At 35.6% G+C, this 19,946-nt stretch overlaps 1 protein-coding gene across 4 annotated transcripts in view; it reads right to left on the bottom strand.

Moving 5' to 3' along the window:
- Positions 1–19,946, bottom strand: part of ADGRL4 (adhesion G protein-coupled receptor L4) — a 134,945-nt gene that overhangs the window by 19,736 nt on the left and 95,263 nt on the right. For 3 of the 4 annotated variants that reach the window (XM_015870368.2, XM_015870367.2, XM_015870366.2), the window contains exons 3-10: positions 15,510–15,662; positions 9,278–9,433; positions 8,649–8,719; positions 6,215–6,388; positions 5,951–6,134; positions 3,744–3,860; positions 2,464–2,657; positions 1,284–1,454 (exon numbers count right to left, since the gene is read on the bottom strand). In XM_015870368.2, coding sequence (XP_015725854.1) covers positions 1,284–1,454; positions 2,464–2,657; positions 3,744–3,860; positions 5,951–6,134; positions 6,215–6,388; positions 8,649–8,719; positions 9,278–9,433; positions 15,510–15,662 — 1,220 coding nt within the window. The remainder of the gene's footprint in view (positions 1–1,283; positions 1,455–2,463; positions 2,658–3,743; positions 3,861–5,950; positions 6,135–6,214; positions 6,389–8,648; positions 8,720–9,277; positions 9,434–15,509; positions 15,663–19,946) is intronic. The other variant, XM_015870369.2, reaches the window with a different exon arrangement.

The following is a 19,946-nucleotide window of genomic DNA, read 5'->3' as shown; positions in this document are numbered from 1 at the left end:
TATTTTCTGGTATTTCTTAGCAAAACTTTATTAACATCAGTATCTCATAATATGATTTTAAAATCATATCATTTTAGTGAATGACAAACACACTGGCAGTAGAACATATATTAATATGACATGAACATTTTCTAATATAAAAGGACTTATCACAGCAGTGACTTAGATAAGCAAAATTGAATAACCGTCTTACTGAATTTACAACATGATCAAAACAAGACTCTGAAATAACAATCATTTCAAACAAATGCTATTCCAGATATGTAACAGGAATGTTCTCTAAAGAAACACAGGCTATTTTAATACTGGTTATGAATATTTTTGTATAAGAACACGGTTACGTTTGCTGCTTGGTATTCACACAAAGAATCTCTGAAATACCTAACTGCACATCAGCACAAGGATAGCTAACCAGAAAATGTACTGAAGTATTTTTTTCCCTAAGTAAAGGACCAGAGATTATCCTCCTCCCATTCTTCCTTTTCCAAATAACCATATAAGTACTTGCAAAGGTCTTAAATGTGAACTGAAGACTTAGGATTCTATTTAGCAAGCGGGAAAAAGCCTCTATCAGCATGAAATTCACAGTGTGAGAGTACTATCTCAATACAGTATATTCATGCTAGTATTCTGCTTGCTGTCAGTTCTGATACCAGACAAAGCTGCTTTCTGAGACAGGACACAAGCTCCTGCAGATCCCCATGTGGACACTGGAAATCTCTGGGGCTTCTTAATGTAAGAAGAATAGAAATTGAGTGGTTATTCTCACAGTTTTGTTGTAGTTGTGAGCATCCATGTTTGATAGTCATAAACTCCCTTCATGCTCTTCCAATAATGCTCTTGCAAACTCTCAGGAGAGCATTTAAAGGAGATTTTCAGATGCCAAGGTTACACAAATGGGTGGCAAACCTTTGCTCAAGAGGAATTATGGGCTGTATAGTTACTGACCACTAACGAAGGCCAGTTAAATCCCATGGCAGTCTTAAAGTGTGATTTAAAATTAAAAGCTATGCACCAAAAATAAGCACAACAGACTGTATATTTGAAACAAGATCCTTTGCTGCATCACTGCTCTTCAATACTGCAGAAAGGACACACAGAAATTCAAACATATAAGGGAAGAATTTTGTTTGCGCAGTGCACAATAAATTGTGTGTTTGTTGAATTAAAAAAAGTAACAACCTAAAGGCAAAATAAGTACATAAATTGCACTGCAATAAAAATATAACAAATGAAGATGAAAGAAAGTATTGAGTAAAACAATAAATTAAAAGACCACTTACAACAGAGCCACCTGAGGACATCAAAACAGCAAAATGAGTCAGATGATTACATTTGCATGAGATATGAGTGGAATTGGAATGCATCAGCTCACAGCCTTCTGTAGCCCAGTTGCCATTCATTGTGTCAGCTGAGTAGTTCCAAAATGCACATTTAATATCTTTATCTGCAGTCTGGAACAGAAACAAGATGTTTTACTGATGGCAAAAGGCAGGATATTTCCCATCAAGAGACCTTTCTTGCATTACCCACTGCAATTCATTAAAAATTCCATGTTTCCATTGGAAGGCTGGGAAACAAAACAGCACATTGGTAAGGCCTATTCCAAGCAATTAAAATGTGGCTCAGAATGGAAACACTTTATTCACACAGTTAGCACTCTACCAAACATGCAGGCTAATCAGATTACTGAACCCATTTGGCACTTACCAGAGTGTTAGAATTTTTACCTACTGGAAACACTGTTATATATACCCCTGCACCTGGACAACATGGACTAAACCCCAAGGTTACACTATCATTGCTTGTAGCCCCTTTCAAATAAGCAGATCAAAACCTGAAACTTATTCTATCCATTTTACAAAGCAGTCTGGGAGAAAGTCAGGGTCATATCATACCTGGTATGATATCAGGTGTGTTGACAGCGATGACTAAGACCATTAATATTACTTATTACTGATGGAACATACAAACACTAGTCAAAGATCATCTCTCCACTGTACTAGATGCTGTATAAATATATGCAAATTTACAGAAAGTTGATCTCTATCTCAAATATTACAAGGCAAGTAACAAATTTAAAACCTGCATAATCGAGGTTAACACCTCACCCTTCTCCCACCTCTCTGCACAGTCATTTTCTTGTTTCCTTGCGATATGTAAGATGGTTCCTCACATACAAGTGAAGCCAGCAAAATCCATGTAAAAGTAAAGCTCCCAATTATAGAAGAATATATTCACATTTCAGAAACAGCAAAGGTGCTGTGTTACTGGTTCTTCTGTGAATGCTACATTTGAGATCCTTATTTATTTCTCTGATACTAGTAAAGTCACAATAGCAAACAGAATTATGTCTGAATACATCATATACTGCAGATATGGTTACATCACACATAATAATTAGCTACTTTTTTTTTTCTTATTTTTTTTGATGTTGATAACATAAAAAAAAAAAAATCTTACCTTGGTGTACTTTAATGTAAATGTTATTTTCTCGAGCTCATACAGCGTAGGTGGATTTGAGCTAATTGCAACAGCTATAACTGATGAGCTTACTGTCTCTCTCTGCTCTGAACTATCTTTCGAGGAGCGGTTTTTAGGCGATGAAAGCAAAGAACCAATATTGCTGTACCGCAGAAAGACAACTGCAACAGTGCCTATCAATCAAACAGACCATATTTAGTAGTTTGAGGTTTTTTTTATAGAAGAACAAAATTGAAGACATTAAGGAAACAATAAACAATAGATATCATTACCGTTATTGCATAAAATATGCAAAACAGATGGAATCTTTGTGGAATACTTATATAAATGTTTTAGAGACAATGAAATATAGCTTTATTTAAAACAATGTAACTGCCATTAGAATTAAAAATGTGTTCACGTTGGAAATTCTAATTAGATGCATGCATATCTATTTTTTCTAAACTAATATATGCATGCTGCTGTTCTGCAATTGGCTTTACATGTGGTATCAGGTCTCATAAACCAAAACAGCTCAGACCTGGTTCTCTCTGAACCACATGACTTGCTTTGACTTCCATTGCAGTGGAGACAAGGAGGGAAGGTGCACTGGGAAAAAGAAACCAAAGGTATTTTGGGATGTAGTTCTGATCTGAAAAGTCATGCTCTTCCCTGTACCACAATAAACCACACTTTTGGATGCTGATAGGTAGTGGGTCTCAGATTAGCTGGAAGATTAAGACTTAAAAGCATTTTTTGGTGTGTTTTTTTGTTTAGGTGCATTAATTGTGGAGCTTTTTGACCACATTATTTAATTTTAGTACTGGACTATTGCTGGTTATAAGCCATTTCCATAGAACTCTGAGGTCCAAAGTCAAATTCAGGACTTTGTTGGTTTTGGTACTGAGGAACGTATTTTTGCATTAATGAGCTGCCCTTTAAATAGAAAAGATGCACTAACTTTTGGAGTGACACAGAGATGGGGACTGATCCAAAGTCAGAAAGGAGATCTATGTCTTAGGGATAAAATTCAGGTCTCTGGTATCAATAATCAGTGTTAAAATATACTGGTCCTTCCTGTGAGATAGGCATTGTGAAAATGATGGTAGAAAAATCTTTGTGGAGACAAGAAAGGAGTAGGTGAGACGACAATAAAAATGCCTTGACTCTGTAGTTAGCAAGGCTGCAGCTAAGTCTTAGAATACTGCACCAGTATACTGGTTGTACAATCTATTCAAGGTGTTTATTAAAACCCTTGCTCTTTAATTGCTGTCTCCTACCATTGGGTTGATGTTCCTCTTTCTTCTTCGGGGAGATCTTTATGTAGTCGCCTTCTGTATACACATGTGGGTGAATGTGTTTCATGTGGTGAGAATCAAAAGCAAAAACCTTGAGTGCTGCAAAAGAAGAAAAATACTGTAAAAATCCCATTATCCATTATGGTCTAAGATAGTTGGATTAATAAATGTGCCATCAAATTGTATAATTACTGTAAATTTTAAGAATATATAATTGCACCAAATATTTCAAGAAAAATGCTATTAATACAGTATGTTCACTTAGACTTCTGGATTTTGTTATTTCCATGCATACATTTAGCTTTTATACTTTTTATTCTTTCCATGAGAAATATAGTCTTTTATTTACCTTGCATTAAATTAGGCACTGGAAAGAATAATGTAGGTTACTTTAGGAAGACCTATTGCTTTATTAAAAATGCATTTCTGAAAGGAACCACAAATCAAAATTATAAAGAGCAAAACATAAAATTCTCTACTGAATAGTAACTTTTGATAAAAGCCAATTTTTGAAATGTATATATTTTATAGTTATCTGTCCATACTACCAAATGTACATTGCATGAAATAATGATGTGTTTTGTCAAGAAGAAAACAAACAAGCATCAGCCATCAGAATGGAAACTGCATTAGAGGACACTGAGCTCTTTACTCAGTTCATTATAGTGCTGAGTTTCCATCAGCCAGGATGGGAACAAAAAAAAGTCAATCAGGTCTTTTATAGAAAACAGAGCTAAATAAAAACAAACAAATCTAAAACTTGACTGATGGAGGAGTATCACTAAGCTAGGCCATCTGCATTGCTTATAGCACAGCACACAAAAATAATATGAGCTATTCAATAGACCAGCTGTCAGAAAATGTTTGTCAGGACATAAGAATTTTTTTTGTTTTTATTTTTTTGTGACTGGAGTTTTGAAAAGCCTACAGTTCAGGAACTTGCACTATAAAAAGTGTTGGAGAGAGAAAGGTAATGTTGTAGGTCCCAGAACATGTGTGTGGGGCATGTATGAGACTCATAGAAAGCATATAAATGCTAAGAACCAATAACAAACCAGAAAATGATCAACATAGTTTAATGTAGATATTCCTTTCCATTCTTCTAATTAGCTACTTTTTGTCACCTAGGTTGACTGGTGTCTATAGTAACACCAGAAGCTGCACTGATTCCTCTCTCCTCTCCATCTTCATGGACTCAGTTCCATGATCACAAGAGCCTGTGCCTCCAGACCTGGTGGTGGATGAAGAGGGGCTTTACAAGTAGCTTCCAGCAGCATTCTGGATCTGCTGCAGACCCAGAGGTGCTATTAACAAAAATATAACTTTTTCTACAGAGCTTATGCCACAGAACAAATGTCTTCTTGTTTTTGGTTTTTTTTGGTTTTTTTTGGCGTTTTTTGTATGTTTGTTTTCCCCAATCACTTTTGCTACTTTAGCTTCAGAGGGGTGAGAGAATAGAAATCTGGTGACATTCAGTTTGGATACACTCCAAAACCAAAAAATGCATGAGTCACCTTTACCAAGGGAATCAACAACACCTGATTACAGATCTTCAGAAAGACTGGTATTCGCCCAACTCTACTTCTTAATTTGTAATAAAAGTAAAGCTCCCATAACCACAGAAAAATAGGTTAGGGCTTGAGTGAGGATGTCAGTTGGTAGGGAGAAGGTTGGAGAGAAAAACAGTAGTTAGAATGACTCAATTCTTTGAAATTTCTCTGAAAATAGACATTTTCTAAAAATAAGGCCACACAATATCTAACTTCCAAACTTTATTCCAACTTTATTTACACTACTTTCCCTGAAACAAAAAAAAAAAAACCACAAAGTTTTAAAGTGCAAATTCAAATTTTGCTACTGGTTCTATGAATATAACATATACAGGATACTTTTGCGCATATAAGATAAATCCAGATTCAGTACAAAACTCTAACAATAGTAAGAGACTGAAAGAGAATCTGCAAGGATTACTTTCTACAGCCTTTCAAGTTTTTTTTCTGGGCTCAAATGTTCAATCTTTTAAAATTACAATACCTACACCAAAAGTTGGGTGTTAGTTATAAAACTCATACAAATTAACACCTGAGTGTTTCACATAACACCATGTCTAATCTCTATAATTGTGCTGAAAAATTCCTCAGTGTAATTCACATCTAAAGTATACCTTAGATTAATTTTCTTTATCTTACCTATGTCACTTGCATTAGCATCTAGCTGTGTTGTCTTTTTGAAGTTTTGTGACATGAGAAGCGTTGCTTGTTCTGCAGTATGCAGCAACTTAGTCAGGCTCTGTCTTTGGTTATCAACAGGAAGCGCTTCCCAGATGGTGATTTTATCTTTTTGTAAAAAATTGTTCACAGTGTTAACCAAAACCTGTAAATAAAAGGATATTTTAAAGACCCATATGCTACTTGCAAAGAGAAAAGCACAGTGTTAAGGCTTGATTTGCTCACATTAATAGTTGTATTACGGAGTGTTTCATTGTCAGGAACTGAGTACTGCATGATATTGAGAGATGAATAAGATAATGCTTCGACATAAGAAATCACATCTACAGGCAAAAGTAGTCCCAGAGTATTCCTATTAATTTCTTGCAGCATCTCCAGGGGTGTTTTTAAACGTCTAATCTGAAAAACACAGGAATTCATATATTAATGAGACAAATAAAGTCGTATTGCTGTGAGAGAACATAAACCCAATGCTAATAATGGATTTCTGTGAATTAACAAGAACAGAAGGGCATAAAAAGAGACACTTCTTAAATCAAGAGTTTAACATATAAAGCATGGTTTTACAAAGAAAAAAAAGAGTTTTGACTGTTTTAGCATTAACAAGCAAATATGGAAAAAAAAAAGTCTATCAATACACCCTTTTTTATTTATTTAATCACAACTGCAACTCAGTTTTATTTATCATAATACACCAAAGTAGACTCATAAGTGTGCACAAATAATTCAATGCCAATTGATATGGTAACTAAGAAGAATTTTTTCCGTTAAAATTTATCTGAAGAATTGGGAGAAAATGGGCAGTGTTTGAGTACTTTGCGATGCTTTTTTTCCAAATGCAGATTATAAAACATGCAGTTTAGGGGAACTGAATTTATGAGCTACAAAAACATACTTACGTAACACAGTTAGTTTAAAAAGCAGTAGGTTAAGAGGGTGAGATGTACATTCAGATTGCAGTGTCATGGTTGAATAAGAAAAGAATTCATACTCTACAATACTGAAATTTAATGAGATATTATCAATTCAAGAAAAACTCTCAATATGGGATTGGTGAGACCTGTATTCTCTGCTGTTGAGTAGATTTTGTGGAATTTACTTTGTCTTTGATTGCCTCTGAACAGAAGTAGAACACAGGCTAAAAAATAAGCTAAAGTCTGGTAAAGCTATTTAGATAAAATGGAAATATTATTTTATTTTGACTTTAGTGTAACTACATATTAAAAAAAACCATCTCACTGAAACATCCTGGTGTTAGTATTTATCCTGTCTTTGCAAGTAAATATTGGAAACATGTTAATATAACATACTGAGACGCAGATTAAAACAGAAAGCATTTTAAGAAAACAGACTCAAGTAAGAGCTTTTAATTTAATTCTAGTAACTTGGACAAATTGCATGATATAAAAATATATATAATTGCTTTTAATTTATTCATGCTTATGTTTCATTTATCCTTTTTAAATCATTATTATAGTTGTAGATTATAGTTGTAGACTAATTATTCATTCTTTATTCACTTTTATTTGCATCAGAAAACCTTGGTTTCCACTGAAAAAATTCTAGAGTCTTGTCTGAGTCTATAAAGTCTGTGCCAATTTACACATTAAGTTTTGAGGAGCAAGTATACTAGCATACTTAGATGAAGGTCTTCTATTAGCCAGCAGTGTGCCCTGGTGGTCAAGGCCAATGGGATCCTGGGGTTCATTAAAAGGTGTGTGGCCAGCAAGTCAAGGGATATGTTCTTCCCCTTCTACTGTGCCCTGGTCAGGCCTCACCTGGAGCACGGTATCCAATTCTGTGCTCCCTGGTACAAAAGACAGGGATCTCCCAAAGGGTGTCCATCAGAGGGCCACAAAAATGATAAGGGGTCTGGAGCACCTTTCTTATGAGAAAAGGTTGAGTGACATGGGCATATTGTTCTGCCTTGAGAAAAGAAGACTCTCTCAGTAATCATATTAATGTTCATAAACATCTTAAGTGTGGGAGTCAAAGGACACAGACAACCTCTTTTCAGCAGTCTGTGGACAGGAGGAAACTGCCATAAATTGGAGCATAGGAAGTTCCATACCAATATGTGAAGGGACTTCTTCACAGCAAGGGTGATGGAACACTGAAACAGGCTGCCCAGGGAGGTTTTGGATTCGCCTTTTCTGGAGATATTTAAGACCTACCTTGATGCCTACCTGTATAGCCTGCTGTAGGGGGCCTGCTTTGCAGGGGGTTGCACTTGATCTCTAGAGGTCCCTTCCAATCCCTACAATTCTGTGATTCCATTTTATATTTTATCACTTGTTGACATTACTTTTGTGAGCTATCTTGCTGCCTTCCACTCTGAACAGGCAAATAATTGCACGTTAGCACATAAAGCAGTGTGTAATGTCAGAAATTGCAAAAATAGTTGAGTGTTTACCACACTTCTCAATTTTTCATACATCCTGACTCTGCCGGAAACAGAACACATAGATTCCCAGTAAATTGTTACCATGATTTAAACACATAACTCAGTTCAAATAATTTGAAATTATTTAAAAGACTTCGGTAAACATGTTTAAGCATTTGTTGAGAGTGCCTTAAGAACTATTCTACTTGACATAACAGTTTCAGACAGAAACAATTAAAAGATTTGCAAATTAATCTATAAACCAATGCTACTTACTTTTGCTAAAGTTTTATTAACATGTTCTGTTACACAGTCTTTGTATAACTCACAACTGGCCTCTGGATTTTCTGTAAATTAAAAAAAAAAAAAAACAACAAACAAACACAAATCTAATTATATATTGCAGTTCAATTGATATCCAATATACACTCATTGTAAGAGCTCGTCTTAGTAGTTCCCCAAACCACTGGCATTCTGAATCCATGCACATGCACCCCAGCCTCAAACTTCAACCTCCAAGGGTCCAACTCCTTGGCCACACTAGCTGCTCACACAACACTAAAGCAGCAATGGGCTGACCATGAGCTTTGGCTTTGCTTTGGGAGAGAGTCTGGCCCGTTTCCTTGGAACTTCCACCTATAGGAGAAGTTAAAAAATGGCTTGAATTTACAGAGAAATACAGATTTGGTGCCTGTGAGGAGACATCCGTTATTTCAACTGGGTTTTAACACTGTTTAGTGAAAATACATTTATAAAGGATTCTATTCTCAGGAAATGTAGATGCGAATGCCTTGCCTCTTTTTTATGTCTTGCCGATTAATCTAACTGAAGATAAAGAGGCACTGGTGGGTTTCTCAGAAGATGTAGCTCTATAATAACACATAAACCTTTATAATACCATGTACCTTGGCAGGAAGTGCCATCATTTGGCTTAAACTGCAATTTTCCCGTGGATGGTTGATAACCTTCCTTACAAGAGCAGTTAAACCCTCCATCCACGTTTTCACATTTTGCATGATCTCCACAGGCAACAGTTCCTTCATTGCTGCACTCATCTACATCTGCAAATATCGTGAGAAATTGAATTTTTTATTAAGTATTTACAGACTAACACCTTGCTGCTTTGTTGATAATAGCCCTGCATACTGCAAGCAGTTTCATAATAAAATTTCATGGAAGAAAAAAAAAGTGAAAACTAAAAAGGGAAATAAATGACAAAACACCTGCCAATTATAATACTTAGGGATCAGAAGGATAAATCATAATTGATCATATTTTCATACCACACATGTATTACTATATAATACTGCATTGTTCATATTTTAAAACCATGAGCTTAAATGTTAATTCTATCATAACAAAACACTCGGCATGATGCAAATTATCTGAAATCCATTTTCCAGAGATTAGACTAAATAGATTTTCTCAGCCTTAGTATTCTGTTAGAAAAGAGAAAGAAAAAATCAGTCTTTTGTATTAAGTCACGGCTTTAAAAAGATGCTACCAAAAAAATCGCTCTATCTATCTTGTTAATCTAAGATTTAAGCATAGTGCCTTTAAAATGCTCACCAGGTCTTTCTTTTTAATCCAAAGACAGAATGCATAGGCCTAACATGGCTTTTGTTTTTCTAAATAATTTGCTGCTCAGTAGACACATTCAGTAAACAGGTGGGGCACCGTTCAAGTGCAAACCTGATGAATTCTGGTAAGAGAATCCATGAATTGATCAATTTAGGAGGTCTGTGTGCTGCTGCTGGCTGCTATAGGGATTATTTTGCATTAGTTGGCTGGCTGACAGTAGTGATCAAATAACTCAATGGACTCACTGGAGAACGTAAAGTAGGAACAACATCAAATAATTCTCAAGAATGAAGTAATGGACTATGAAATACTGTGCTAGAAAGGAGAAAAATGTGAGCACTTTTGGGACAGGTATATTTGACAAAAAGTGTTGAAAAATGAAGAAGTGACATATGAGCGGATAGTGAGAAGCAAAGAGGCTGAGAACGTAAAGTGAAGCTGGGAAGGGGAATAGATGAACTGGAGTGGAAGACAAACTGAGTTAAGAACTAGGATGATGATGAATTTGGGTAAGAAACTGGTGAAAAAAAAGAACTGATGAGATGATTATTAGTGCTATAGCTACCAGAATCAATAGAAGGCCTTTGTGCAGTTTTTAAGACAGCTTTTAAGAGCAAGCAAACAGAAAGTAGATACAGGGGGCTGGAAATGCACCATAAGTATATAGGAACAATTTTTGTGCTCTTCTTTTGATATAAAATTGCTGATGGTTTTGAAAATGGAATAAAACAAAAATGAGCAATAATGTCTTTGATATAAGGCTTCTGGAGAATCGGAAATTGTGGGAGAATAGAAAAACACACTGCATGCCTGTGAATATATCCAGGGACTGCAAAAAGATGTCTGAAGAATACCTGGCAATCTGCTTTTTGGACATTCTTTACTAATGGCAAAAGAGTTTCTATAATCAGAAAAATGATTTTATATATATATATATATTTTTTTTCTTTTCTTTCTTTTTTCTCTCTAATATGAGGCAACTGTAAACTGTGTTTAAACTTCTAATGGAGTATCTCAATTTTTCCTACATACACATGCTATTTGTTGTTTTGTGCAACTCCCCAGCTCCCTGTTTTCTGCTTGTAATCATAAAGCTCTCCCTAGCATTCAAGAAGATCTCCTGAGGTTCCACACCTTGCTTTCACATCCCTATTTTGATCACTGAGCAGTGGCCCTGCTTTGCACCAGTAAGACTGTATTCTGAAGCAGTAGTTTGGGAGCTCCCATTGTAGAGCTGCTCAAATGCCTGTACTGCACAGAAGGGTTCTTGGATCCCACCATCGTCCCAGCACAACCACCTCTGCCCTCTGTGGAGAGCTACGGAGAAGGCTATGTTTGGGTGGGCGGGAAAAAGCCTGAAACTTACACAATTAGGTGAAATTATTATTATCTGCATTAGAGTGTTGGGTTGCTAATGTCCCCAACTGCAAACATTTCTCTTTAGTGAGCTAAGTTCTGTATTATCCACAATATCCTGTGGCCTCAGTATTTGTAGTCACGGGGCTACCTATACTTTACATCAATGAAAAGTGAAGAAAAGCGGGGAAAAAGTAGGATACAGTGTTACACATAGGCTACCACATAATTAAATGCAGTCATTAAAGATAAAGGCTAAAAATCCTACTCCTGGCATTGAAATAACTTCTCACATCAGTAAATTATACATCCCTTTTTGAAACAAGTGCCACTCAATTCCCTGCTCTATGACTTAGTGCGAGGCAGACAAACTTTGAGTGAACTGAAGTGCCAAGGGTGAAAAACATGACAACTACAGTTAGTGTAACAAGAAAATGCATAAAACTTATCCCGAGATTTCTCTGGCCCTGTCAGATACATGAAGAAGGACGTGCATGTCTTAATGGGAAAGTAAATAACACAGCTCCAAAACACCAGTAAATGATAATAAGCTTTGCTAAAACTTAGAATGACTTCCAAATGTAGAAATATTTGAATACTGTTCAGATTGCCATTGCTAGCTATCTGGTTTCCATGTGATTTAATGATCCAAGTATTTCAAAATTATTATGATAATTTCTTTTCCATGAACCTAGTTTGATAAATCATTTATTTGTCATTATTGGGCATTCGTACAAATTACTCATCTTTTTGTAATTATGTCACGTATTAAGTGTAATGGAGATTTTAATGAGAAAGCAGGATTATCCAAAATAACAGCAGAAATTCAAGCACGAAAGCACATCTCTGGCAGAATGGCTATTTAAAGTCTGATAGAGACACCCCGTTGAGTATATGCAAATAGATTTTCTGCAGTTCAGTTGCCCATATGGAATGAGTCCATATCATGCCTAACTAATTTACTGTTTCCTAGAGAAAAAAATCTTCTGGATGACAAAATTGAAAGGCAATGTGTCTGATCTTGAAAGGTACTAATCAGCTTCATATTCCTTCTAAATCAGTAAGATTTTCAGGGACAGTCAATTTGTTACAATTGCAACAATATTGCTTTTAAGTTCCTGCTTTGAAATATTCTGTTGTATCTCTAGGTTTTTGTTTCTTTATATTTTGTACTTATGCCTTTTTAAAGAGCACGCAATTGTTGGACTGCACACAGACAACAGCTTGCCAGTGCTTTCAGCAATTCATTTTCACCTGAGCTTTTGGGCTAGGACCTCAAACCATCCTCCTTGATCTACTACAAGAGCAGGAGTGGGCTGCCAAGGCTTGTGTGTGCAGTCTTCACAGACAACATTCCTGAGCAAAGGTTGAAGAATAGCAGCTTTTTTAAACAGAAGAGCATTTGCTCTGCAAAAAGCCCTGGCCTTTTAGTAAATATTCAAAACAAATGCTGTAGCTGAACTTTGAAGCTTTTTTATTTTAGCTCCAATCAGAAAATGATATCACCAACACCACTTAGGCTAGTGTGAAAAAAAAGATTTATAACCTTTTATTTTATTTCTGTGCTTTGTCACTCCTCATTTACTGCAGCAGGCAAGGAAATTCCAATTAAATTAAAAGTACTGAGAACAGTTATTATGTTCAGTCTTGCCAATTACTGGATTGTACCTACATCGCTTTGATTCTTCACCAGCCAGTCAAGACAGCTTGATGTCTACATTATACCTCCTGCTTATTACTAGCTTGCAAGTGACTGAAAAGTCCATTTGCAAAGGACTAAATGTCCCTCCCCATGTCTCCATACTGTGGAAGGCAGCAGCATACATAAAGCAGAAATGAAAAAGCTTAACAATTGCTCAGGTGAAAGGAAGCTTGGTAATGTGGCATAACACCATATCCCCCCCACCCCCCTTTACAACTGCTCCAGTAAAGGATGCAATGGAGAAGGGCTACCTTTCCAGTAGTCTCCGAAGAAGCTCACAAAAAGCTGAAGTAACCTAATAGCGTGTTACTGGAAAAGGCTGAGTGGCACAGATGTCACTTTCATTTTAAAGACGGCCATTTTCACATTTTTACTTTAGCAACTGGGACAAAAAAAGTAGATCTTAACTGCAGCTTAACATTCAATGACATGTGAAGTCTAAGGAAAAAAAAGCATGGCTTTTACAGAGTAAATAGATTTCTTATTCAGGACAGCAGAAAAAAAAATGTCTTCACAAACATCACATATCACCACTTCCCTTCTTCTCTGTCTTTTTCTTTCCCTCCCTTCCTACTCTTCAGTTCCTTCTTTGTCAGCATATTTTATTGTCATCTGTTCACCACTTCTACCTGATAACATAATGAAATAGTGCAGACAGTACAAAACCTAACATTCTGGTGAACTGACATTTCCCAAAGTTCTCTTTTGATTCACTACCTTGAGATTTATAGTTGCTTTGTAGTTAGAAGATCAATATAATATCTGAAGAGGAGAAGAGTGCGGATGTATGTATATGCACATAGACTTTGAAATGGACTTAGATACTCAGTGGTATACAAACTTTTACCACTGGGATCTTCAGACAGGTTCAATGGCATTTGTCTATAAACAAATAGGTTGTATTATGTTGCACTCCCCAAAATTCATCTTAAAGTCATTGGCACATACATTTTATATCAGGATACAAATATTAAAAGGGAAACTTAAGACTCCACAGATTCTGAAATTATTTGGGTAGGATGAATATCTACTAGCTTTTCCTTTTGGTTTGTACTGAGTAACTTGCACTGTGATCAGAATTGCAACCTGGTGTAAGCTTCGGCTACATACAGTACAATTGGATATACTACCATCAGCTGCAAGTCATATCCAGTAACCTATAACAGCAGGCCCATTGGGTACAAAATACCCTTATGGGTTTCCAAAATAACAACAACAACAACAAAAATAATGGAAAAGCAGTTAAATGACCCCTAGTAGAGGATTAAAAAAAAAAAAAAAGAAAAGAAAAGATTGGTCTGCCCAGTAAGAGAAGAGGGCAAAAGAAAAAGAAATTAGCAAGCTAGTGGTAAAAAGTGACACAAAAACAGTCAGAGAAATAAATTTGCAGACAAAAGTTCTGAAGCTGAGGAAATGTCGTAACTGCTAAGAATCAAAGCATGGACCAGAAACAATAAGCATATTTACAACTCAATGTCATAACAGTCTCAGCTAATTTACGGAGAATTCATATTGTCTGGGTAAAGCAGAGCTCTTTTAGATGTATGTGAGCAATGGGCCAGAAATGTTGATTAGATCACTTTCTGGCTTAATATGCAGCCATTCTGCTGTTATTAAGAGCAGTAAGAAGAAGAGAGGTTGTCAGCACTCACAGGCTCACAGGAGACATATCTAGAATGAAACACAGTCAGCATAAAGGTGTAAAGGGCAATAGATTTATTTCTCATTTTCCCATTCCCTGAGGACTGTTGCAACATATTGAGAAAATTACCAGAACTTCGAAAAAAGAGAAATAGTTACAGTTCTTCCATTCAAAGAAAATCCTAAAGAATGGTATAGATGTTCAGATTTTTTTTTTTCTTTTTTTTTTTTTCCAGAGAACTTTCCTTCCCCTGTAATCTTGAACACAATCCATTCAACTGCTATAGAAACAGAAGCTGATGGATGGTACGGGAGGTAGGATAACTACTGATCTTTCTCATTGCTTTTGGTCAGACTTCAAAAATTACAGAAAACAACTAAACCAGAGACCCCAAATAAAAAAATATTTGGAGCACAGTAGGTCATACATGTAGGGAATTGTATTGGTCAAGAGCAACCTGAATGCAGAATGCTTTGTCACTCTGCCTTGTTTTAAAAATACTACCAGCTTGCTCACAGATCAGTCAAACAGTGGCATAAAAGGCTGGATTGGGGTTTTCTGTGTCTTCCTAACTGTATACCTATTTTCTACAACTATGACAAGTAGATTAAAAATACTGAACAATGCATAAAGACTGAAATGTTACTGAAAACACAGGCAGCTGCAGTATTATCAATGAGAAACATGTGCCCAAAAACTGGAATATTAATTTTGTACCAGTCCAAACCATTGGAAGTTTACATTCTGACTCTAAAACTCACAAATCTGAATGCATTTTGCTAGTTTTCCATAATTAACAGAAGCAGTAAGAGAAGAATGACAATGTAAAGCTAGTTGGAAGACATTAATAACTTACCTACACAGGAGGTTCCATCATTAGGTACAAAAGTTTTTTGACCATTGCTGGATTTGAAACCAGGTGCACACATGCAGAAATAACTTCCCACAGTGTTTGTGCAATTGGCATGCTCTCCACAAGGCTGAGTAGCATTTTCACATTCATTATCATCTGTCAAGACACAAATTATGGAGAAATATATTTGCATTTGCAGATTGAAGAAAACAGCCAAGTAAAAGCTTAATTTGGCCTTCAGTATTTTATTTACATAAGGTTCGAATGCTGAGCTGGCACTCAGTGTTTGTACAGGTATCCCATTGCCAAGGATATAATCAGGTGTTCAGCAGATCTTCTCTGCCCTCATCCTGAGCGAACTAACAAATGAGAAAACCAATGGGGTATTGAAACAAACATCTTGCATATTCAGTTGGAACAAAGAATTGAGTCAAGTGCTATAGTTGATTTGAGAATATTTTTGGTACCCATAATGATCTTCACAAATCTACAGGTAGAAAATCACCCTAAGGAAGAAGTAACCCACTACATTCATTAACATTAAAACAGGATCAATATAGCTAAACTGAACTTTTTTTTCCTGGTTTGTCGAAGACTATCTGTGGTATTTCTCAGCAGCACCAGACAACAAGCTTACAAAGTCTGTCTTACTGACTGAATAGTTAAAATGACTTAGGTTGGAAGGGATCTCAAAGATCATCAGACACCAGCACTCCTACTGTGAGCAGGGCCGTCAATCACTAGATGACTGAGCTGTCATTTTTTCATGGTTACCCCAAAGATCTTAACAAACCAATGAGCAAGACTCTTGACTTGATCTTTACATCTGCTTATCAGACTGGGAATAATAGTCACAATAATGATAATATCATCTTTCCAAATAGCCTTTCCCCAAGCACCTCAAAACTATGAAACAAACAAACAAAACTCAAACAAGAAGACACTGAGTTCTCTATTTTCTGCATCCTAAGAAAGTAAAAGAGTTAAGGGCTTCCTGAAGTCTGTTGGGATTTCATCCCTGTTCTCAAGTGAAAGGTACTCATAACATGATGAATGACAGGAAAGAATTCTAACAGAGAGAGAAATAACAATTTATTGCAGAAGAGGAACGATTAAGGAGCATGACAGGGAGAAGAAATATGATTTCAGAAAAGATGCCCAAGGATGAATTTCAGAAAAGTGCTTCTGCTTCCCAATGGCCAGTGTTCTCACAAGGTGTTCTCAGAGATAGGATACAGATAAGTGTAGTATCATGTAAGTTAGGGAAATGGTAAGATTAAAGTACATTAAGAGCTGTAAAGCATTACAGGGATAGATTTCTGCAATGTAACTTAGTCTCAACCCCCAGAATAACCCTGGCACAGGGCATTTTTCAGAATTGAAGTCTGACACAATTTTGAGTATTATTCAGTTGACTCAGAGATGCAAATATCAATTCAGAATGGCAGCTTTCCTCGGGGGAATTTGGGTCAACAGCATTAAATGGATTAAGCTCATTATAACTAAAAGTGAATGTAATTTAATGAGGAATCCAAGTATAAAAGGACTCTGCCAACACATGTCAACAATATTTATTTTCCAGCTTTGGCATTCATGAGAATACAGGAGAGAAAGTATATGATTTGGATCTTAGAGAATGCCAAGGTAAATCTAAATTAATTTAAGTGAAAGTAAGATGGAGGGGAAAAGTGGTGCTAATACAACTTCAGTGACTGTATATAGGAATATGAGAAGTCCAGCTTGGCAAACAGCATTGGGAAGGCATTATACTTTCTAGAAAATAACATACATTAGCTTTGGAAAGCTCGTGGAAGAGAAGGTATGGAATATAAGCGGAGAGAGACACTGATCACTGCAGAACTTTACACAAAGCAGGGGAAAAACAGAGCTGAGAAGAGAAAAAGTACAGGATACATGCAAAAACTCCCCTTTTGGATTTGTTTCCTAGGATCTCAAATATAAGAACTGAAGTCTTCATACCCAGCATTACTACTATTCAAGTGTGACAAATTACTTGTTGAAAACACTAAAATGACTCACACAATTATCATCGATAACACATATACAACTTTGTTTAATTAACTTTACTGGATTATTGTTGTTTTTCCCAGTATTTAGGGTATATGTAAGACTGGTGACTAAACTGACTTAGAAGACTTATTGAGAGAACATCCAGGATACGACTGTCTTACTTTTCTAAGAGTAAAGAAGTCTGTTCTACAGCTAATTTAGGGAACTAACTTGTTTTCAGTAACCAAGTCTGATGGATAAGTTGTCAACAGAAGCTTGCATGAAGCAGATGTGCTTTACAGTCTTTATTAACTAATGGTGAGAGCTAGCACAGATGTGCTTCTGCTCATAGTCGCCCTACATGCAGTGTTATCAGTGACAAATAGCAGGATATTTGCTTAGCCTGTTCTACAAAGCAGTGAGTCTGTGAGCCTTTTTTTTTTTTTTCTTGTCTAATTGTTCAGACAAAAGAAATGGGAATGCAAAGGAAACATCTTTCATGTACCAGAAAAAAGAAAAATATAGGACAGAGTCTGCACATGGCAGAAGTTAAGGAAATGTTTACCTGCTTCAGTGGCTTGAAGCCAGATAATTGGCAGGATTAAGATTTTTAAGGAGGAGAAATGTGATGTTCTTGTACTAGTATCATTCTCATTAACGAGCACGGATCAGTTTCTTTTCACGCTACAGGCTTTTTCCCCAGTTACATACAAAATATACACACTGTGCAAGATCAACAATTAGAAATCATACTATGAATTGATTCATTTGGGATATGCAGACAAATGCAATAAGGTAGACAGTCTTCTATTAAGAAATACTGAGACATATCAAGTGACTGAAAATTCTACCACATTCAGAAATGGTAGCAATTTTATTCCATTTTCAGAAAGAAATAATAAGATGCTTAAATTATAGAAAATGAAGTCCAGCACATCTTCACTATGGCACGATTCCCAGACACCAGCTGTATGTACTGTCAAGGATGTATGGTCTTGTTTATTATCACATAATTTGAGAAACGTCAAGAACATCTGAGCAGAATAATAGAATCTTAAATTGCAAACACAGAAATGGATATTTTAAAGAGTTTAGTTCATAAGGAGTTTTCTTTTTGCTATTCCCATGATCTAATGTAATATTGAGCAGACAGCGCTGGGGGATAATTTACTGGACCATATCCTGCTTCAATTGAAATTAATGGTATAAAAGCCACTAACATAAACTTGCCCAGGATGGTGCTCACTATGGAAAACTACCAGGTTAATGAGAAAGGTAAGGAAGGGAAAAAGTTGAGAAAAACATTTAATATTCAGTTTTACTAAATATATTTAAATAATCTGCCTGACTTCATACAAAATATTTTACATTAAAAGTGATGAATTCATTTCAGTTATTTATGGATATAGACAAAACAATTTATTTTTTGTTTTGTTATTGTTTGTTTTTTTTTTCCCCTTCAGATAGCAGTTAATGTGAAGCTTATGGGATTAAAGATAGTTTCCAAAATTTGCAGAATTTACAGTACTATTGGATTTGTGATTTAAGGGAAGTCAGGAAAAAAAAAAAACAAAAGGATTTACGGACAAACATTTTTCCATCAAGAAGGTATAGCTCAAATGACATCAACAGTATAATCCATCCGCTTTGTTGCTACTTGATTTAACTATGGCACATGCATTCATGACCGGCACCAATGTCCACTGAACACTGCAGGCAGTACTCCAGGAATGCACTTTTTTTTCTTTTTAAAGATTCATTCATTTCTTCTTCTGATTATAATAAGTATATATAAATGTATATATAATGGTTATGTGGTTAGATTAAACTAGTTGATAGGTGCATACAAGAATTTCTCTACTTGTCTCTCAAAAATGTTGAAGGTTTTAAAAATAATATGTATATATAGATGTGTATATCTGAAAAGGTGATATGCTCCTTCCAAACTTTTGAACTGAAGTTGGTATTTCTGAATTAAAACTACATGAGTAATTACTATAAGAACACAATAGATTTACGATTAAGTAGCCTCACTCAGAAGCTCAGGTATTGATGGAAGGTCTTACTCACAGAGGAAGCCAAAGTGGATTCATGTTTGAGAAAATAAATAAATAAATAAAATCACTCTTTTACATCACATACATAACATTGTTCACTGATAAATAAAACGTGTATGACTTCTGTTTAGTAGTTATTGAGCATTTAATCCTTTTAGAAATTTTAAAATTTATGAGATTTAAAGAGGAAAAATAATTTGTGGATTTTACAACAATGATGCTGATGGAAACTAGAGAATTATGAAAAGACTTCCAGGAATAAAGCATAGAGCAAATTACTTAAATCACATTCCACATCCTTTCCAAAAAACAAGTTTTACCCTTTTGTACATACTGTTTCAGTACCAGATAGTTATAAAATTATAATCTACAA

This window comes from Coturnix japonica, chromosome 8 (genome assembly GCF_001577835.2).
Source record: "Coturnix japonica isolate 7356 chromosome 8, Coturnix japonica 2.1, whole genome shotgun sequence".
NCBI lineage: Eukaryota > Metazoa > Chordata > Aves > Galliformes > Phasianidae > Coturnix > Coturnix japonica.
This window is presented reverse-complemented; position numbering and strand designations above follow the sequence as displayed.